At 33.1% G+C, this 23250-nt stretch overlaps 1 protein-coding gene across 1 annotated transcript; it reads right to left on the minus strand.

The window, feature by feature from the left end:
- Window positions 1-3938: 3938 nt before the first annotated feature.
- On the minus strand, window positions 3939-8667 carry LOC120187655 (cold-regulated protein 27-like). Its single transcript, XM_039191324.1, has 6 exons — window positions 8500-8667; window positions 5935-6117; window positions 5551-5839; window positions 4189-4301; window positions 4029-4080; window positions 3939-3967 (listed from the first exon to the last, which is right to left on the minus strand). The coding sequence occupies exons 1-6, from the start codon at window positions 8653-8655 to the stop codon at window positions 3939-3941; spliced, it is 822 nt and encodes a 273-aa protein (XP_039047255.1). The 5' UTR covers window positions 8656-8667.
- Window positions 8668-23250: the final 14583 nt, after the last annotated feature.

Here is a 23250-nt window from a genome sequence, read left to right on the forward strand (position 1 = left end):
ATTATACTCCTGTGGCATTTTCTTCGGGGACTTTCTTTGGGGATTTCTTCTTCTTCTTTTTCTTCTTCAGTGTTATATAATTACAGAATGGATGTTCAACATGTTCATTTACAGTCGTAACTTCTTCCTCATTATCATCAACAACACATCTTCCTCGGCAACGGCTGTTTCATCATCAAAATTCGGGTATTGACCAATATCAAAATCATTACACGCAGGGTCTGTTTCTTCTTCTGAAAATCATCAAATCCGAGTATTGACCAAGATCAAAGTCCGGTATTGACCAAGATCAAATTTGAATACTGACTAGTACTCATAATTTTTTATGTTGGCTCATCATCGTCTAACTGGTCAATACGAAAACCGAATTTGGTGCTGAAAGTTGATTGGGATTTGGATTAGGGAAAGGTTGTGGGTTTTGAGATTGTGTTTGGTATTGGAAATGTGGTGAAACAAAATTTGCTTGGTGATGAAATTGTGGTGGAACCATTAAATTTTGAGCACCATAAACTGGGGTTGAAAAACTTAGTTGATTACTACCCGCTACTGACCCAACTTCACTACTTCTAGGTTCAACAACATACAATGTAACATCATCACTTGAAACACTAATGTAAGCAATGAATCGTTCAACATCTTCATTGTCGGTTAACAAATAACTTGACCATTTCTCTGATAATAGCCTAAATCCACTTAGGGCTCTAAATTCAATTTATTTGCAACACGTAACATAGAGTTTCATAAGTTAACTTTTTTAATGACAGTTTTAGTTGAAGATTCATGGGTAAAGGCATATATTGTAAAACACCATGAACATTCTCCCATGACCCTCCAAAACACAAATCTATCCAAACATGATCAACATTAGATGATTTCATTATTGTAAATTAATTTACTAAACAAACGAGCTGCGAAACTAAAACCTGTTGCCGGATGGGGAAGGATGTCGTTGGATATAGGAACGGATGTCGTCGGAGAGAGTGATAGATGGAGATGGAATGAGTTGCGATTTAGGGATTTAGGTTATGAGTTGTTGTTGATGCGTAGTTATATACCCAAAACATTTGAGTTACGAAACTAAAACCTGTTTCGAATTTAGAAATCGAGTTGCGAATTTGAAATTCAGTATTGCGATAGTCAGAATCTCGTTGCGATTTACAGATTCGCATTGCGATTTACGTAATCGCATTGCGATTTACGTATTCGCATTGCGATTTACGTATTCGCATTGCGATTTTCTAAATTCGCGTTGCGATTTACGTATTCGCATTGCGAATTAGGAAAATCGCAACGTGAATTAGGAAAATCGCAACGCGAATTAGGAAAATCGCAACGCGAATTTGGGAAATCGCAATGCGATAGTCAGAATCGCGTTGTGAATCTGGAAACTAATTTGCGATACCGGAGATCGCGTTGCGAATTATCGATCGCATTGCGATTTAGTTGGTCATTTTGGCAAATCAAAAAAAAGTTGGTTAAAATCGTATATTATAAGACATTTTTTGTCACTGAGGTTATTTTCTCTATAAATTATTAATAATTTTAATATTGTATTTACATTCACAAAATAACCCATGGTTAAGTTTATTTACTTTTTTTACCATGTATTTATTTCAGTGTTTAGAATTTAAATTTTTTTCTTAAAGATCTATTTATTCTGAATATTTTATTTATTTCAGTATATTTATTCTGGACATTTTTTATTTTTAATAAAACTAGCAGTTTTTTATCAAAAAATTATTCATATCGAAGATGATGATCAAAATAACATCATTGAAATGATATTAATATTTTAAAGATTTAGTTAGAAATTTTAGTGTTAAATAACAATTTAAAATATAAATTATATTTTAGAAATATCTAATAAGGAATAGAAGATTTAAAAATGGCTTAGATCTCATATTAATTCTGATGGTCTAAGTTTGTTATCATCAAATATAGTTGTTTAAGTTGGATTTAAAATATCAATAAAAATTAAACCCATCAAGTATTCTCTCTAAAAGTCATGAGTCCTAACAGTCACGTCTACAAAATGTGTGAGAATTGTCAATAGGTTAAAAAAAATTGAATAGAAGCACATAAATTATTTTTTTAAAAAAATCAATAAAAATCTACACCAAAACTCAGTAAATTGTATGGATATTCCCCGCAAATCTACCAAAATTTCAATTTTGTACGTAGAGTGTAGAAGCCAATTCCTTGTAAAACTGTTTTTGGGGGAAATTATAATAATATTGAAATATATATCATGCCTGAATTCAACATGGGTCTAGTATAATTTCAAGAATGTTAGGTAAATGCTCAAGTATAGTGTTTTGTTAGAGGAAAGAGTATATTAGTTGATCTTATTAAAAGGTTACAACAGGACAAACAGTTAGTAGCTCAAGTGGTTTAGTTAGAACAAGAATAAATGCATACAGTAATCGTTGCCTTGTCAATCTCCAATGTATATATGAAATTGCCGATCATAGCTCAACAAACTAGCTTTTGGGATTATCCCTTTTGTTTTCTAGTTTAGTTTGCTCAAGTCATCATTCCTACACATCAAAAGAAAATGCATATTCGATTCATACAAGACATACCTAACAAATAACACTTTGATATAGCTCAATGATATAACAATACCACCACCATAGGAATTTCATTTGTTTCTATAATTTACAGTGTGCTAAAAAAAACTTTGGGAATTTACATTCACTACCAAAAAAAAAAAACAAATGGAGCCATTTCGCATCTCAGACTTGGGCATCAAGAATTAACATCACTGACCATTACAAGTTTAGGAAAATGTCAATCCTAAATTTGTAATGCATACCCCATAACAAAGGGTGAAAAAAAAGGGTTCTTACTCAAATCGATGTCTGTGTCAGATCTTATGAGTGCACAACTGTTCTTCGAGCAAACAATGCAGGGAAACTAGCTCAATCTGTCTCCATATGTTGGGTTAAACATGTATCAGTGCTTCAGTTCAAAGTAGCAATTTAACTCTCCCTTAGAAAGTAATGTATGTCAGATTTCGGGCGGGTCAAGCTCTCTGGACGATCTGACAGTAATTTCTTTTCCCCTCTTTCTGCAGTCATATAGCTGATTATTGAGTCATCCGTTGTTGTATGTAAGGGTCTGTTTGTTTGGCTGTAATTGGTTTTCGGAAAATGAATTACTGAAATTTGAATTACTGGAAAATGAATTATTAGAATTTGAATTCTGGAAAATGAATTATTAGAATTTGAATTCTGAAAAATGAATTACATTTTTGGAAAACGTTTTCCGGAAAATATTTTCCGTAAAATAAATTACATTTTTCTGAAAAACATCTGGAAGACGTTTTATGATGTTTGGAAGATGTTATTTAAACATTTTTTCCACTAGTTGAGGAGTTTTTTAAAAATTATTTATTACAAATATTAAATACAATAAATAATATTATTTATCATAAAACTTTTTTATTATTAAAAATAATTTATTTATTATTAAATAGTATTTTTATAATTTATTAATAAAAATATTAATTTTTTTATTTTAGTGAAATAAAAATATTATAAATATTTATTAAAGTAATAGTGTATATTATATTTTAAAATATTAATTAGTATTTTAAATCTTTATTAAATATCATTTAAATATATAAATATTATTAATTATTAAATATAAATTTTTATTATATTATTAAAAAAAATATAATCTTATATTATTATAATATAATTGATTATTTTATATATTAAAAATATAATATTATAATTTTATATATATTAATAAATAATATTTTGATGAAAATGATATTAAAATATTTTATTATTATTAAATTCATAAAATAAAATTATTTTGAGTATTTATTATTTGAAGTGAAAAGTTCGGAAAATGACTTACGGAAAATGAATCCGTAAGTCATTTTCCAGAAAACAAAAAGGAAATTTTGTTACTAGGAAAATGAATTACGTTCAGAAAAACCAATTACGTAAAACAAACACTGGAAAACATTTTTCCGAAAAACGAATTACGTGAAACAAACACGGGAATTCGGGGAAAACCAATTCCGTAATTCCAATTACGGTAAACAAACAATTTGCCAACTGGGGCAACCTGAACAAGCATTTCATGAATAATAAATGTGAGATTTCTAAAACATGAAGCATCATTGAATAACTCAAATCTTGTTTACACATCCAAGTCGCAAAGTTTTAACATTACTAGACTGTTACTTGAAGCATTAATCACTGTCTGCATCTTCAAGCGTTTTGCCCCCGACATACAGCTAGTCTTTTCTTCTTGGTATTCATCCACAAAATTCTGATCTGAGGCGTCTATAAAAGACCAAATACTTCAGTTAAAAAAAAACAGAACAACCATTGGCAAAGGAATAGCATAAACAAAAAAATATAAATATGATCCTCTCAAGGAACATGTAAAGGAAAAGTATCCAATGGCAACAAAATCCTTAAGTCACAGATACAAAGGAATAGCCAACAGGTGGCTACCTAACAAGGAATTAGAGATGCTTAATCACAAATCAATTGGATGATTTTTTATAGTAACCCATTCAGAACCCCAGATAATATGCAAGAAAGAAAGATTTATGGCTAAAACTGATAAAATATAAAGCTTCAAATCTTTTTTAGTACTTTAACTCATCTTCCCATCTAAACACTCTTGTTTCACAGAAACATTTTAGGATCCATAAGCAGATGACCAAACATCTAAAAGACTATAGGCAGTTGGTGCTTTTACCAAACATTTTATTATGTTCCTGTCATTTCTTGTATAAGCTCGTAACCTTACTACAATTATCGAGATGTTTTAGCTACCCAGCTCTCCGTAGATAAAGCAGGGCTCCTCTAGCAAACCATTCATAAAAGTTTCCTTACAACTTACTACTGCAAAACCTGAGCATTTCATTACGTTCCTTTCAGCCTGATCTTACTGAAACACAGCACCCCACATGGCATCTCTGCAATTTGAGTCTCTTTGGATGAACTGTGGCGCCAATCCTACACACCACATGTGCCTCCCAGCCCAACAAGTACTTCATCCAGTCTATTCTAATCCAAAAAAATAAAATAAAATCGTCTGTAGGTCTTCCCTCCTTTAAAATCCATCATTTAAAGCTACTAGTAACAAACAACGAAATCAAGGTGCACACGCGCAAACACATATAAACAGTACATTCACTGTGAAATTTGGAGGCACTGCAGACCAAGGAAACTGCTCACAAGACTTAAATTATGTAAGATTAAATTGCTTTCACCAATCATGAAAAGTCTAAATAGAGAGAAAGATAGCCTAAGCATACAAGCCTTCACTGGTGTCAAACCAGTAAGTCAGAAACAGACCCCATAAAGTTCATCCATGAAACATCTCCATCAAAAGCATACTAGGAGAAGAAAACATGCTTGTTTTCAGAAATTTCCAGAAAATTAAGGCATGCGCATGAGGAAGTGCAATGGTTAAAACCATGCTCGACTAGCACGGAATATGGAAACTCAAAATAGATGTGAAGGGGGCAGGGGAAAGAGGAAAATTTGCTATCAGATTGAGGCTTTTAAGTAGATTTACCAGCGGTGCAGCTACCCAGGTTGTGATTGCATGAATCAATGATGGGATTCTGCTCTGAATTTACTGCTGATTTGCAAGAAAAGTTTGCACTATTTCCCAAGTAGATTCCATCATTGGGAACCACAGTTTCTCTAGGAACAGGATATGTTATGCTTGTTTTTTCTGCAGATGTAAACTTACCTAACCTTGGACTTTCCATGACAGCACCAGATTCAGCTGTGCTTTCCAAGAAATGGTCATGGCTCTTATAGTTCATCTTCTGGCCATAGCCATCTCGTAGAACTGAAAACTGAAACGAAAATTAAAGATAAATTATTGAAGCTAGGCAGTTAATTGAGATATAACCCTAACAATAAGAAGGAACAAGCAGATTAAGTCTCCGACCCGATGAGAAGAATGATGCCCTTCTGGTGGCTGCTGTGAGAATGGACATTGTTCCCACATTCCCATTTGTTGGTGACAGCCATGCAAACTCTTAGAATAATGCAACTTCTTAACAAATGATGCTTCTAAGAAATCAAGATAAGAGTTGTGCTTCTCATTTGTCCAAACCATAGTTTTTCCCTGCTACATTAAAAATTAAAATAACATAGTAAAAGATTAAAGCTGAACCACGAGGAAAAGAGAGCTTTAGAATAAAGAGAAAAATCGAATACAACATATTGCATGCAGGGGGAAAAATTAAACCATTTATATAAGGCTAATCAATAAAGAAAAATGGTTTTCTACAACAAGAGGACAATCTTTAACTTGCCATCAAATCCACGGGGACTCCAAATAGCTAAAGTATGATTCTGCTAGTGTGAATATTCGAAGAAGAATTGAAGAGATATTCCAAGAAGATAGAAAGGGAAATTTTAAATGAAGAGAGAACCTGAGTTCTGTTCGTATTGCTTACTTGAAAAATAAAAAACCAGCATGCTTTTACAGGCTAAGAATTACAATTTAACTAGGTATCTTTTTCTTAACCTTTATCTCCTAAGAAAACTTATCTTCTAAAAAGGTAAAGCCTAATACTAAGTAAATTACAACTTAGAATTTAAGATAAACAAAAACTCATTTTCTAAAGTTTTTAAATCACGACAGCTTTACACAACTAGGTTCTACACAAACAATGCTGACCTTTTTGGATTTCTCAGATAGATTTTATTATAGAAAACAGATGGAAAAGGTGCTGACAAATACTTAAGCGTAGGTTAGAAGCACTAGTTGGTGACCAAGAGGAAATTGCAATTCAAAGCTAAGGAATCCAGAAATGCAATGCTAAAAACTACATGAGGAACTTGGAGAAGACAGGACAATTTAAAACTGCTGATGAGAAATTTACTGATAGAAAACAACTAATGAACACGACAATTTGAGGCATTCTACAGGGAACCTAACTACCTCCAGCAGAACACAATCTTATATATGAAATGAACATGGAAATGATGGTCTTGTACATAAATAGAGGGCACTAGAGCAGGCTAGAAATCTAGAGGGAACTAGATCCCAAGGGTCATAAACAACAAGTAGAAACATTTTCTTCATTAAAAAGGCAAACAAGAGATTTCTATAACAAGCAAGGATCCATAGAAATAGCAAAGCGTGGAGGAAGATCAACAAAAACAAGTTTAATAATCACTTAATCCAAGTGAAAAACATCTCCTTCCATCTAGGATGTCTTAATACCCCTTGTAGATCAAAAGCTTAGCCTCAAACCAGAGAATGTGCATAGGTTATTTTCCCAAAATCCTATCATTAGCCTCAGTATATCATATAGAAAAGAATGAGGATATCCCATATCATCGACCCAAACTTTTGCCTCAATTTAGAAAGATGAGATGCTTTTCCAATGGTAAATACCTAATATAAACTTCAGACTTTACTTTAAGAAAAGTTCCTCAAATATAAAAGAATATGAAAATGTAACCAATGTTAAAATATAATGCTGAAACTACCACTGACCAATCTCGAACAAAAATGTAACCAATTCTATGTTCTAACTAGAACCAGAAAATAGACTTTAAAACCTACATCCAGCCTTCAATTACACTATTAAATGATCAGAAACTAAATCTTCGTTTCGAAAGAAAAATAAAAACAAATGCCAAAATAACAAATTAAGGCACCTTTATTATCCATATCATCTTATAGAGGGAACAAAGGGTTGCTATGTTCTCTTAGGTTCATTTGGTATCAATATCTTGTGGGTATCAAAACTATTGGAAGCAGTTCCTGCTGAAAGGTCTAAGAAAGTTTTGTCCACAATATCGAGAAAGTTTTGTACTCAGCTTTTCTTTGCAAAGAAAAGCTGAGTACAAAACTTTCTTGATATTGTGGACAAAACTTTTCAGCAGGAGCTGCTTCCAATAGTTTTGATACCCACATATATCTCAAGCAAGTATAGGGTTAATGAGACACCAAAACTTTTGTTCTATGATTCAGTGCAAAATTTGAACCAATAGGGCATACAGTATACTTTTATAGAACTGCAAGATACTGAATTTCCATTTCTCCACTCCAGAACCGCTAATCATACCCAATAAGTAAGATTCAAAAAAACTGGTTTCTCAATTACGGATCAGTAATTCAAAACTAAAGCAACTCATCAATATAGTGTCAGTGTATTACAAGAAAAGCATTACTAATTGCTTTTGTTATGATGTTCAAATTTAACAATAAAACTTCTATATTTGAAAAATAAGCAAACTGAAAAAGAATAATATTAACTGCAGCTTCTTTTTCAATGAAGAGATCCCATCTTTCTAGTTTTTCCTAATTAGATTTTTCAAACAAAATTTATTTTTTTAGAAAATAACAGATTTTCTGCGGTCAGAACAGTATTCTAGAATTATTATATAACACTTAAACTAAGAAATAAATTTTTTGAGGAAGAATAAAAAATGCAAAACCATAATTCGAAACACTGGAGGAAAAATGAAAGGTAAAATTAGAAAGAGAAATTACCGGTTGTGCATCTGCAGTAGGATCTCTGACGCTCTGAATGGTAACACCGGAGTCGGAGGAATCGGATTGGGTTCGAGTCAACTCAGGTACACAAGGCTGAGGATCCAAAAAGCGCCGAGTCGCAAAAGGAAAACTCCGCCGGAGATGATCTCCCATTGTATATTCTTTGAAAATGGAACAAGAGAAGGTGAAAATAATTTCACTTTACAAAAAGGGAAAGAAATTGTACCTTAAATTTAGCAGAGAAAATGGAGAGAGGCCGGCGATGTCGTGGTGGGGGACGGGACTCGGTAGCCAATAAAGACTCCACATGGCGACGCTTTACACGTGTCAATATCGTCGCTATGTTCCACGTCATCAAGAACGATAATATCTTTGGCCAATGTCAACCAGATATTTATTTTTGGCTTTAATATACAAAAGGGGCCCAATGTATGTTCACTTCTCCAGTTCAGTGCCTAAGGTATTTTTTGTTTCAGTTTGGTGCCTAACGTTACATTCCGTAACTCATAATGGGTCACGCCGTGACGGACCGTTAGTTTTTTCCGTTAAGTGACACATGTCACAATCTGGTAATTTTAAAATTTTATTTTTAAAAATAAATATTAAAAATATTAATATATTTATAAAAAAAAACCTTATTTCTTTTAAATTATAAAAAAATCTAAATCCTAACACTGAAGCTTACCCACAACGGCGGACAGGACTACGATGTGACCCACCGGATGGGTTTTGAGCGGACAGCGACGAAGAAGCTAAATATAGTGACGGTGAGGCGAACAGAGGTCCGAGGCGGCCGGAATCGTCCAAAATTCGAGGCGTTGGGTGGGTTTTCGACGAAACTTCAAGGGTTATGACTATCCACGAATTGTTTTGAGGCTTTGATAATGGCGGCGAGGCGCTTCGATTGGGCTGGGCAGTGATAGGAACGGACGAGCGATGGCGGTGGTTGGCGTGGGTTTAGAGGTTGAAATGAAGGTTTTCAAAATTTTGAGATTATTTCAAAATTAATGTATTTTTAATTTTAAAAAATATATATAATTTTTGGATTAAAATCAGATAATTTTTGGATTAATGTGGGTTTAGGGGGCGCTTTTACTCTTTACTCTGTATCCTATAGTTCTTTTTTGGTGCAAATGTGAGTACTGCGCCATTTTTCCAGAATTCCCAATTTTATTTTTCGGATTTTCAATCGTGATATATATATAGTCTTAAACCAATGCCAAACATTTTATGTCTAAAAATATAATAAGTCCTTGTATTATTTCAAAATTTATGATTCATTCTACATATTTTTTTTATAAAAAATAGTTTATATACTATTTTTTATTTGAGAATCTTGGTTTTTTTTTCTTCAATTATCATTCAATTTTACGGTTAAAAACTCATTAAGTAACACAGTGGTATAATGGATAAAGGAGAATTTATTATTCCTAGAGATTTCAGGTTAGTGCAGTTATGGCTACATGGTGTGTACGCGTTGTCAGTGCCAAAGAAAGATTTTGAATAAATACTACGACAATTTTAATAGAATAACCCCTTTTATTAATTTATTAGGAAAATGACCCTCACCTAAGTTTATTTGGAAAAATGACCCCAAAATCAACCATGTAGGAATACCTCGTGTTATACAGGACCTAACGTTCTGTAGGGCAAGAGATTCATCCAACGTGGAAGCACTTTTAGATAACTCAATTTAAAATTTGGAAAACGGACATTACATTCTGCACATAACGAGGTCCTTGAGAAATTGAACTGACTCAAAAATTTATCGTGGGATTGAAAAGTCACTTTTTTCAAAGGATTTCACGTTATGCGTATAGCAAGGTATTAAATTTTAAAGAAAAATAATAAATGGAAATTTAAAAAAGATGAAAATTTAAAAATGATATATATATTTTTTAAAAAAATATCCTAATTATTATATTTTAATTGAACAAATAAAACCCAAAAAAATATAATATTTGAATAAATAAAAAAGAATAAATTTAAAAATCTTGGGACCTCGCGTTCTGCAAATAACGAGGTCCCTTCTGACACATTAGAATTGATTTGCATTAAAACCACGTCTTTTCAAATGACCTCACGTTCCACGTAGCGCGAGGTCCATTAATTCCTCGCTTCGGAAAAGGGTGCGAGGACTGATATAAATAGAGTCCATCCTTATTATTTCCCTTCACATGTCTCTCAATTATCTTTCTTTCCTACTTGTCTACTATATTTTCTTAGTTCGGATAAATCCTAAGGTAAAATCTTTTTTTATTTAGTGAATTAATTTTTATTAGTTGTTATTTACTTATTTATAATTTAAAATTTTTAATTTGAATGGATATGAACTTTCATTGAATCTCAACCTCTACACCACCTCATGAGGACATTTTTCATATTTGTATGATGTCGATTTTGGCCACATCATCACTATAGTTGGTGGTATCAGGTTGCACCCTCAATTGATACACGCACTTCATCTTTCGTGTGGGGAGGCTAGGTTATTATTACACTACAAGATGTTGCATTTAATCTTACTCTATCTGTTGACAGAACGGTTATAATCGGTGTTGCCGAAGTAAACTGATACAACTTGTGTGATGAACTGCTCGGAATTACTCTAAACTATTTGGATGGTGACAAAATAATGATCACTTTTTTGGATCGAAATTTTACAGAGCTATCCCAAAATTCTCCTTTAGAAATTAAGTGGGTTAATATAATTTTTATTTATGATTTGTGATTTTGTTTTTTAATTATAATTTTGAAATTTTATTTTATTTTATCTTATTATAATTTTTTATCGTTAATTATTATTTTTGCAATGGTTTGGTCATGCACATATTTTATGAGTTATTGGGTATCTTGATGTCGAACATGTCACAACCGGCCGTTCGTGCGGAAGGGTTAGCACCACCTCAACACTTAGAAATTGATACCTAGTCTATTACTCTATATTTAAAAATTGGAAATTTTGAGTTTTATGTAATTTAAAAATCATTATGGATGCCAAAGTTTGGAAAAGGATGTCAAGTTTGGAAAAGGATGTCGGTTTACTAAGACCAATAACGACCACCCTTGAGCATTTAATGTGAAAGTTTTGTTATTGATCTAAGTAAATGAATATTGCCTTAAAGTTTAAGAAATCATGATATGGGTTTTTAAAAAGGATGCTAATTTACTTTGGGAATTACCAGTAGTCACCCTATAAACATAACGCAGATAATACACTATTAATTCCTTGATAAATGAGCATTACCTTATTTAATGAGTTATTGGGGTATCTTGATGTTGGACATGTCACAACCGGCCCTTCGGAGGGAAAGCCGACTAGGTGCAACGATGTGGTTTTTTTCTTTTGAAATGATTTTTAATGAAATGTTGGGAGTCGCCACCAATCACTTTAAGATTGGAACACATAAAATCAGATAATTTTAACAAAATATTTTTTCTATAAAAAATACTAAATTTTTGGGTTTGTGAAAACCAGAAAACATGTTTGGGAGTAGGCTACACGTGGGGAAAGGTTAGCACCACCTCAATGCTCAGCAATTGATACCTAGTCTATTACTCTATATTTAAAAATTGGAAATTTTGAGTTTTATTTTTTATTTAATTTAAAAATCATTATGGATGCTATGTTTGGAAAAGGATGTTGGTTTACTAAGACCAATAACGACCACCCTTGAGCATTTAATGTGAAAGTTTTGTTATTGATCTAAGTAAATGAATATTGCCTAAGAAATCATGATATGGGTTTTTAAAAAGGATGCTGATTTACTTTGGGAATTACCAGTAGTCACCCTATAAACATAACGTAGATAATACACTATTAATTCCTTGATAAATGAACATTACCTTATTTGTTGAAACATTTTAATATTTCGATATAACAAATTAAGTTAAATGAATTTTAAGATTTTCCAAATGATTTTCTAAGTATATTCGATATAACTATTCGAATATCAAAAACATTACTCCAAATATTTCAAAAATCATTTGATCCTTACTTAAGTGTAAAATTAAGTTTTAATAAAACAATTTCAAAATATTTTACAAAGTATTTCGAACCAATTCAAAGCCAAAAATTCCAGAATACTCAGAGGGAACCGATTCCCCCCCATAGGAGGAACCGATTCCCCCCTGAATGGTTTGGCTCCGAGATTTCCAGAATGCTCGGAGGGAACCGATTCCCCCCAAGGGGGTACCGATTCCCCCTTGTTCAACGGTCGAAATATTTGAATTTTACACTTAGGGAACCGATTCCCTATGAGAGGGAACCGATTCCCCCCACTGTCCAAGCTGTTTTATTAAATGTTTTCACACTAAAACGGCTATAATATCTTCTCTAATTATCCCCAACGTTCAGAAGTGATCCAAGGTGTATTTAAGCAAGCTTAGAAGCCATTGATCAACAACAAGAAACATCAAGAAACTAGAATCAAGAGAGAATCAGAGAGAAAGCATCAAACCTCAAGTTTGAGCATTTCAAGCTCATTTTCATTCAATATTCATTTTGCTTTCAAGAACACCTTTTTGTGCTCAATTGTATTCATCTTTGAGTGTTCTTTTCTTTGTTCTAGAATTGTGCAAACATCTTACCTTGTGAGGTTTTCTTGTAAGTTTGCAAATTTGTAATCTTCTCTTTGAGAAAAGAGTGTTCTCAAGAGTTGGGGTATACTCTTGAGGGAATTGTAAGGTTATCTCTTTGGCCTCAAAAGAAAGAACAAATTAGTGAATTTGTTGGAAAATCCTTAGTGTGGATAGCTAAGGTAGTGGACGTAGACTTTGTTTGAGAAAGTCGAACCACTGTAAATCGCTGTGCAATTACTTTCAATTTTCTGCAAAATCTTCCACAAAATTTTTATTGCCAATTCACCCCCCTCTTGGCCAATTTCGTCATTCGATTAACTCAACAATTGGCATCAGAGCCTAACTCATTTGAAGGTTTAATCGCCTCTTGAGTCGATCCGGGAAGAGTTACATCGATTACAAAGTCATCAATGGCCTCCACTTCAAACTTCGACTCCGGTCTCGATTCGATGCCCGTCAACAAGCCTCCTTTCTTCAATGGAGCTAACTATGCCTATTGGAAGAATAGAATGATGTACTTCATTCAAGCAAGTGACATGGGAGCATGGAATGCTGTAGAAGAAGGATACATCAAACCTCTCACTCATCCAAGGTTGTGGAGTGAAGGAGAGACAAGAATGTTCCAGCTCAACTCCAAAGCCATCCATATTATTTTTTGTGCTCTTGGACCAGATGAATACGGAAGAGTTTCATCGTGTACAACCGCCAAAGAAATATGGGACAAACTTCAAGTCACACATGAAGGTACAAATGAGGTAAAGAAATCAAAAATTAGTATTCTAACGCATAGCTATGAAGATTTCAGGATGAAACCAAATGAAGACATCAAATCTATGACGGATAGATTTTCAACGATTGTCAATGGTCTCAAATCATATGGAGAGATCATCTCAAATGAAAAGCTTGTGAGGAAGTTAGTCTACTCCCTCCCAAAATCATGGCAATCAAAGAAGACGGCAATCAAATGAAAAGCTTGTGAGGAAGTTAACTCTTGAAGAACTTATCGGTTCACTCCTCACTCATGAGATGATGCTTGAAGATGAGGTGGACCTTGATAAAGTTGAAGAGACACCAAAGGAGAAGGAAAAGAAGAAAAACATTGGAGTTGCTCTCAAATCCACAAAAGATGAGAGTGATTCTAATGATGATGATGACGAGGAAATGGCATTGTTTGCCAAACGGTTCAGAAAAATGATGAGACCTTACCAAGGAAGAAAATTCAAACGAAACGAAGGCCTCAAAAAATAACCAAAAGAGAAGGACCCAATCATTTGCTATGAATGCAAAAAGCCGGGGCATGTCAAATATGATTGCCCACAATTGAAGAAAAAGGGTCAATCAAAGAATAAGCACAAGGCTCATGTGGCTACATGGAGCGATGAAGAAGGTTCCGATGAAGAGGAACAAGAAGTAGCAAACTTGTGCTTGATGGCATTCGGGGAAGATTCTAAGGTAACCTCTAACTCATCTGATTTTGATGATTTATCTTATGATGAGTTATTTGAGGAGTACAATGGGTTGGCTTCGGATTATGAGAAATTGTTTTTAAAATATAAAAATGATGTTTCAAAATTGAAAAATGAAAACAAACTCATATCCAAAACCAACAACGATCTTGAAAGTAAAATCAAAAATTTGCAAATCAAACTAGAAGAGTTTGAAAAGAAAAATTTAGATTTGCAAAATTTACTTTCAAAGATCAATGATGATCATCAAAAGAAAATTGATGATCTTAAAACTTCTTTTGATAAAGTTGGAACAAAACATTTTGAAAAGGTGAAAATTCAAAATCCAACTTTGTTAGAAAAAGTTTTAGAAACTACAATCATAGAGGTCCCCAAAGAACCTCTAATGGAAAAATCATTAGAAGTGTGTGGGTTCCTAAAGAACTCATTACTACTAAAGATAAAAATATCCTACACAAATGGATACCTAAAGGGACTAGGATTTTGGAAACTAATGAATATGGACCCAAAAGAATTTGGGTACCAAAATCAAAAATTAATCTATGTTTGTAGGGAAAGGAGCATTGCTACAAGGCACGGGAAACAAATTCAAACTCATGGTACCTTGATAGTGGATGCTCAAGACATATGACCGGAGACAAAAGCCGGTTCATTGAGCTTAACGCCAAAAATGGAGGAGAAGTGACTTTTGGAGACAATTCAAAAGGTCACATTGAAGGTACTGGTACAATAGGTAATACCTCTTCCATACAAATTAAGAATGTTTTATATGTGAATGGATTAAAGCATAATCTATTGAGTATCAGTCAATTATGCGATAAAGGATTCAATGTCTTATTTGAAATTAATGGTTGTAAAGTCATTGACATTGCATCTAATCGGATTATGCTTGTTGGTCATAGAATAGGAAACATTTACATGGTGCATTTAGATTCTATTGATATGACTAATTTATGCCTAGTTGCTAAGGATGAGCATGATAGTTGGTTATGGCATAGGAGACTAGGTCATGCTAGTATGAGTGTTTTGCAACGGCTAATTCAAGGTGATTTAGTTCGAGGGTTGCCTAAGCTTAAATTTGATAATGATAAAATCTGTGATGCTTGTGCTAAAGGAAAACAAAAATGAGTTTCTTTTAAATCTATTAATGATGTATCAACTAGTAGAGTATTACTATTGATCCATTTAGATCTTTTTGGGCCAACTAGAACTACTAGCTTGGGAGGAAAACAATATGCATTTGTCTTGGTAGATGACTATTCTAGATACACTTGGGTTCTATTCTTAAGTACTAAAGATGAAGCATTAGAAAATTCATCACATTTTCAAAAATAATCCAAAATGAAAAAGGATACTCTATCACTAGTGTTAGAAGTGATCATGGAACTGAATTTGAAAATCTTGGATTTATTGAGTTTTGTAATTCTAATGGTATTAGCCACAATTTTTCAGCACCTAGAACCCCTCAACAAAATGGAGTTGTTGAGAGGAAAAATCGAACTTTAGAAGAAATGGCTAGAACCATGCTTTGTGAAAATAATTTGCCAAAATATTTTTGGGCGGAAGCCACAAATACCGCTTGTTATGTTATAAATCGAGTAATGATTAGGCCAATTTTAAAGAAAACTCCATATGAAATTCTCAAAAATAAAAAGCCTAACATTAGCTATTTTCATCCTTTGGATGTAAATGTTTTGTTTTAAACAACGGTAAAGAAAATCTTGGTAAATTTGATGCTAAAAGTGATGAAGGAATTTTCTGGGTTATTAAACTCTAAAGCTATCGTGTATTTAATAAAGAACTTTAGTTGTAGAAGAGTCTATACATGTTGTTTTCGATGATAATCCCCTTCCGAGGAAGGATTCTTCTGTTAATGATGATGTAGGTATTGTACAAGCAAATGACGTTAGATATGACGTTGGAGAATCATCATCAAAGGAAGAAACAAAAGATGAGGAAACCCATGATCCCCTCGAGAATCCAACCATTGAAGAAAGGGAATTATCTTTTCCAAGAGAGTACAACTATGTCAAAGATGGTGAAATTATAGGTGATCCATCAAAAGGGGTAACTACTCGATTCTTAGAAATATCTATAATTATGTTGCATTTATTTCATGCATAGAGCCTAAGAACATCAAAGAAGCATTAAAAGATAAACATTGGATTATGGCTATGCAAGAAGAATTAAATCAATTTGAGAGAAGTAAAGTATGGACATTAGTTGAAAGGCCTAGTAATAAATCTACTGTAGGTACTAGATGGGTTTTTAGAAATAAACTTGATGAAAGTGGTAATATAGTGAGGAACAAGGCTAGACTTGTTGCTCAAGGCTATACTCAAGAAGAAGGCATAGACTATGATGAAACATACGCTCCCGTAGCTAGGATGGAAGCAATTAGAATGTTATTAGCATTTGCATGTTTCAATGAATTTAAATTATATCAAATGGATGTTAAAAGTGCATTTTAAATGGTTTTATAAAAGAAGAAGTGTACGTGGAACAACCTCCAGGTTTTGAAGATTCAAATTTCCGGATCATGTTTTAAAATTGACAAAAGCTCTTATGGTTTAAAACAAGCTCCTAGAGCTTGGTATGAAGATTGTCCAATTTTTTAATTGAAAAAGATTTTTTAAAAGGAAAGGTTGACACTACATTGTTTTTAAAGAGAAAAGGTAAAGATTTATTAGTAGTTCAAATTTATGTTGATGATATAATATTTGGTTCTACTAATGATGTTCTTTGCCAAGAATTTTCTAAGCTAATGCAAAGTGAGTTTGAGATGAGCATGATGGGGGAGCTCTCATTTTTCTTGGGACTCCAAATCAAGCAAAGAAAAGATGGCATCTTCATTAATCAAGCTAAGTACGTCAAAGATATGCTCAAGAAGTTTGGACTGGAAAATGGGAAACCTCATAACACTCCAATGAGCTCTTCAACAAAGCTTGACTTAGATGAAGGAGGTAAATGTGTAGATGTTAAATATAGGTCAATGATTGGCTCTTTGCTTTATCTAACTGCAAGTAGACCGGACATTATGTTTAGTTTGCTTATGTGCTAGATTTCAATCATGTCCTAAGGAATCACATTACTAGCTGTTAAGAGAATCTTTAGATACCTTAAGGACTCCTAGTTTAGGACTTTGGTATCCTAGAGACTCTAGTTTTAGCTTGCATGCTTTTTCTGATGCGGATTATGGAGGATGCAAATTAGATAGGAAAAGCACCTCCGGTACTTGCCAATTCCTTGGAAATATGCTGATTTCTTGGTTTTCAAAGAAACAAAATTGTGTTGCATTATCTACCACTGAAGCGGAATACATTTCAGCCGGTAGTTGCTGCACAAGTTTTATGGATGAAACAACAACTTTTTGATTATGGAATTGAAGTAGGTACTATTCCTATCAAGTGTGACAATACTAGTGCTATTTGTCTCACTAAAAATCCCATCCAACACTCTAGAACTAAGCACATTGAAATAAGACATCACTTCATTAGAGACCATGTCACTAAGGAAGATGTAGTTCTAGAATTGTTGATACTTTGCACCATTAGCGGATATCTTTACAAACCTTAGACAAGGAAAGATTTGGACACTTAGGAGAGAATTAGGTTTGACCAACCTATCTTCACTTAGTGTTTAAAATAATTTTAGCACTTTAATAAAGCTTGAAAAATGCTTATAATAATAATATTTGATTGCATTCTTGCTATTAGTTAGGGGGAGTTTGTGTCTTAATGAAAATTAATTTTATGTTCAAAAATCAATTAAAGATTAATTTAATTATTTGAACATAATTAATGTTTGATATATGAGTTGCCAATACCACTAGAAAAGATTAATTTAGCATTTTGTGCTTAAAAATTCGGATTTTAGCATTTTGGTGCAGAGGGAATCGATCCCCCCCATGAGGGAACCGATTCCCCCTTTGAAGGGGAACCGATTCCCCCCACAGGGGAATCGATACCCCCCTGGGGTTCTGCTAAAATCGGGCAGAATAACCCCAAACTCTCCAAAAACCCTCTTCTCTCTCTCTTCGCCGTTCTCACCCTCTAAACCCCTCAAATCTCCATTTTTGCCTCAAATCAACCATATTAATCGGAATTTGATTCATAAATCATCTTCCAAACCTTTGGAATCATTAAAATCGTGCAAACAACATCTAAATCCCCTCAATCTTCATATTTCAAGGTAAATTTTCTAAACTCTTTATTTCATTATTTTGAACATAGGATTAGTTTCAATTAGTTCTAGGTTGAATAGTGATCGGGCATTGATTATTTAGTGATTAGAAACTAGATGTTACAACTAATTTCATCAAAAACACAAGAATTTTTCAAATTTTTTTAAAAAAATTTTTTCGAAATAATAAAAAAAAATTGTTATTTTTCAAATTATTGTGTTTGATCAAAATTTATTGTTGTTATGAAAAACCATACATATATTGTTTCTCAAAACCATTTTTCAAAAGTTTTTCAAAAACTTTGCCCATTAGGATTGATTTAGAGAATCTTGAAATATTGAGGACTCATTTGAGTTTTGGGATTAATTGAATTGCATACACTTGTTTTAAAATTGCAGGTTATTATATCTATTCCGATTTCCTTCACCATGTCAAATCCTAAACGTCCTAGGTCTTCATCTAGTCGTTCCAGTCGTCAACCAAATCCACCTCCAAATCCTCATTCTATTCCAATTTCTAATCCCAATCCCATGATCCTAACTTGACTATCCAAAATTCGTGTTTCAATCATCCTGGGTCTAGAAATCACCGATATTGGTATTATCAGTATTTCGATTCTTACAAAATCCGGGAAGAACGTATTCCTTCTCGTCAAGCTATGTTAGCTATCAATTTTAAATATCTTCCCATTTTACAAGAATGGAAATTTGATAAACTATTTGATCTTGAACCCTCGTTTACCATCAACTTGTTCGTATATTACTACTAATGCCGTATGTGTTAAAAACCAAGCTGAAACCGAACCATAGGAATTCGTTCCTACCTTCTAGGACAATTCTTATATATTGACCCGGCATATATAGCCAATACTTTTGGATTAGATAATGATGGTATTTCGAATGAAAACAAATCTTAGGTTCTCGTTATAAAAGAAGAGATAGTGCGAGTGTCTTAGACCTACATGAACGTTTTCTTCATCTAATGATTTCTTGGTGGTTTCGACCATCCGGAGGTCGTTATTCTACTCTTAGAGCTTGGATCTTTGGTGGTTACATTGTTTCGAAAACCGTATTAAAATTAACCTACCTCAGATTATTTTTGCTGAAATTGTTGAAACCGTAAATCTTGTTCCTAACAAGAAACACTGTTCATCTCTAGTTTACGGTTGCTTTTTGAGTAATTGTTTTCCAAAGCTGGGCTTAGAGTCGGTCTAGATGCCGTTTTTCCTCTTAAGAAACAAATAAATCTTCTTTCCTTAACGAGAGCGGGATGGGTAAAGGACAAAGAAACCGGTGAATGGGTTCGTTCTTCTACTCCGGGAGCTAGCTCTTCACAAGCTCCACCCGAAGCTGACGAAGATCCGAGTTTGACCAATTAATGAGGGATATTGATGAAGTGAAGAAGAACCTGAACTACCCGAAGAGCAGCCGAGGAGCAAGCACAACAAACGCATCAAATGCCTCCATATTTTCAATCCTTTATGGAGACATTCGATTTCCGACACGCTACCATGGACTCGCGTTTTTCCTCTATAGAGTCTCATTTATCCACAATGGGAGCTCAACAATTAGAGATTCTTCGGGAGATGCGTGCAAACAATGAATCAACCAACGCTCGTATAAATGAACTCACACACGAGATGGCCGCTATGCGAGCCCGTTTTCCTCCTACCGATCCGGATGCTTGATTTTTATGTTTAGCTTTAAAACTTTGAACAAAATGAATATTGTTTCAACATTTTGATTTGTTTGATTTAGTGGATTTGGATATATGAATGGTGTGAACTTATGTTTGGTGTGTTTTATACATTTCTGCATTATTTACATTATCATTAGCAATATGACCAATTTTGCCATCACATTATTTATGAATATTGATTTATGAAACTAATGGCTAACCTCTCTTTTGATTGTGATCTTAGCAGCTTAAGCTTATAATTAATAAATCAATTGGCTAAATGATTTTCAAAACCTTTACAATGTCTTTTGATTTAACAAAAAGGGGGAGAAGAATAAGTGTTTAATGTTTTACATGATAAATTGAAGAAGTGTTAAGTAAGGGGGAGTAATTTCAAACTTGATTTCAAAAATCTTAAAATGTTTTGTTATATCAAAAGGGGAGATTGTTGAACATTTTAATATTTCGATATAACAAATTAAGTTAAATGAATTTTAAGATTTTCCAAATGATTTTCTAAGTATATTCGATATAACTATTCGAATATCAAAACATTACTCCAAATATTTCAAAAATCATTTTTGATCCTTACTTAAGTGTAAAATTAAGTTTTAATCATAAAACAATTTCAAAATATTTTACAAAGTATTTCGAACCAATTCAAAGCCAAAAATTCCAGAATACTCAGAGGGAACCGATTCCCCCCCATAGGAGGAACCGATTCCCCCCTGAATGGTTTGGCTCCGAGATTTCCAGAATGCTCGGAGGGAACCGATTCCCCCAAAGGGGGTACCGATTCCCCCTTGTTCAACGGTCGAAATATTTGAATTTTACACTTAGGGAACCGATTCCCTATGAGAGGGAACCGATTCCCCCCACTGTCCAAGCTGTTTTATTAAATGTTTTCACACTAAAACGGCTATATATCTCTCTAATTATCCCCAACGTTCAGAAGTGATCCAAGGTGTATTTAAGCAAGCTTAGAAGCCATTGATCAACAACAAGAAACATCAAGCAACTAGAATCAAGAGAGAATCAGAGAGAAAGCATCAAACCTCAAGTTTGAGCATTTCAAGCCCATTTTCATTCAATATTCATTTTGCTTTCAAGAACACCTTTTTGTGCTCAATTGTATTCATCTTTGAGTGTTCTTTTCTTTGTTCTAGAATTGTGCAAACATCTTACCTTGTGAGGTTTTCTTGTAAGTTTGCAAATTTGTAATCTTCTCTTTGAGAAAAGAGTGTTCTCAAGAGTTGGGGTATACTCTTGAGGGAATTGTAAGGTTATCTCTTTGGCCTCAAAAGAAAGAACAAATTAGTGAAATTTGTTGGAAATCCTTAGTGTGGATAGCTAAGGTAGTGGACGTAGACTTTGTTTGAGAAAGTCGAACCACTGTAAATCGCTGTGCAATTACTTTCAATTTTCTGCAAAAGCTTCCACAAAATTTTTATTGCCAATTCACCCCCCTCTTGGCCAATTTCGTCATTCGATTAACTCAACATTATTTAATGAGTTATTGGGGTATCTTGATGTTGGATATGTCACAACCGGCCCTTCGGAGGGAAAGCTGACTAGGTGCAACGATGTGGTTTTTTTCTTTTGAAATGATTTTTAATGAAATGTTGGGAGTCGCCACCAATCACTTTAAGATTGGAACACATAAAATCATATAATTGTAACAAAATATTTTTTCTATAAAAATACTAAATTTTTGGGTTTGTGAAAACCAGAAAACATGTTTGGGAGTAGGCTACGCGTGGGAAAAGGTTAGCACCACCTCAATGCTCAGAAATTGATACCTAGTCTATTACTCTATATTTAAAAATTGGAAATTTTGAGTTTGATGTTTTATTTAATTTAAAAATCATTATGGATGCTATGTTTGGAAAAGGATGTCGGTTTACTAAGACCAATAACGACCACCCTTGAGCATTTAATGTGAAAGTTTTGTTATTGATATAAGTAAACGAACATTGCCTTAAAGTTTAAGAAATCATGATATGGGTTTTTAAAAAGGATGTTGATTTACTTCGGGAATTACTAGTGGTCACCCCATAAGCATAACACAGCTAATACACTATTAATTCCTTGATAAATAAACATTACCTTATTATTTTTTTAAAATTTAAAATGCAATCAATCATTCATTTATGAAACTAATTATATTAGGTGGGTTAATTAAGGCTTCCATCTATCTTAGAGTGTCAGATTATGGAATTTTAAAAATCTAGAGGATTGAACCTAAAAAATGGAGGCTCTAATATTAATACTAATTTATTTTAATCAATTATTGAGTCGAATTATTAAAATGGTCACATACAAGGGCCAAATTAAATTATTCCGTAATTAAGAAGTTTATGGACTAAAGTGTGAGAAATCTAAATATAAGGACTAAATTTAAAGTCTAAGGCTCTAATTATGGACTAAATTGAAGAAAATTAAAAATATGGGATTATTCTAAAAATTGTTAATTTAAAATACTAATATTAAAATAAAGTACATTAAACATAATTGGAATCAATATATAAAAACAAATATGCATAACAAATCTAAGTATGCTAAAAGTATTAATACAAATTTAATAAAAACTAAACTAATTAATAATTTACTAATTACCAAAGTGAATTTATTAAACCAAAATAATATTAGGATTAATTAATAATATAATTAATCTAGGAACCAAGATGTAACAAGAACATCAAATTGGGATCAAACTTTAATTAAAAAAGAAACACTTAAACCAGGGAATAAATTAAAATATAAACAAATTGAACATCTAAATTAACAAATTAAAAATACCCATTAGTGACCTATATGCAAAAATGAGCTAAAACTAAGAGGAAT

This window comes from Hibiscus syriacus, unplaced genomic scaffold, assembly GCF_006381635.1.
Source record: "Hibiscus syriacus cultivar Baekdansim isolate YM2019G1 unplaced genomic scaffold, ASM638163v2 tig00113725_pilon, whole genome shotgun sequence".
In the NCBI taxonomy this organism is placed as follows: Eukaryota; Viridiplantae; Streptophyta; class Magnoliopsida; order Malvales; family Malvaceae; genus Hibiscus; species Hibiscus syriacus.

What these genes read in the sequence shown, in the direction of transcription:
- LOC120187655 (XM_039191324.1), bottom strand. Translation starts at nt 8,655, where the DNA reads ATGGGAGATCATCTCCGGCGGAGTTTTCCTTTTGCGACTCGGCGCTTT. An exon ending in CTACTGCAGATGCACAACCG is followed by an intron (nt 6,118 to 8,499) that starts GTAATTTCTCTT and finishes TTTTTAATGTAG; the next exon opens with CAGGGAAAAACTATGGTTTG. An exon ending in CCTGGGTAGCTGCACCGCTG is followed by an intron (nt 4,302 to 5,550) that starts GTAAATCTACTT and finishes GGTCTTTTATAG; the next exon opens with ACGCCTCAGATCAGAATTTT.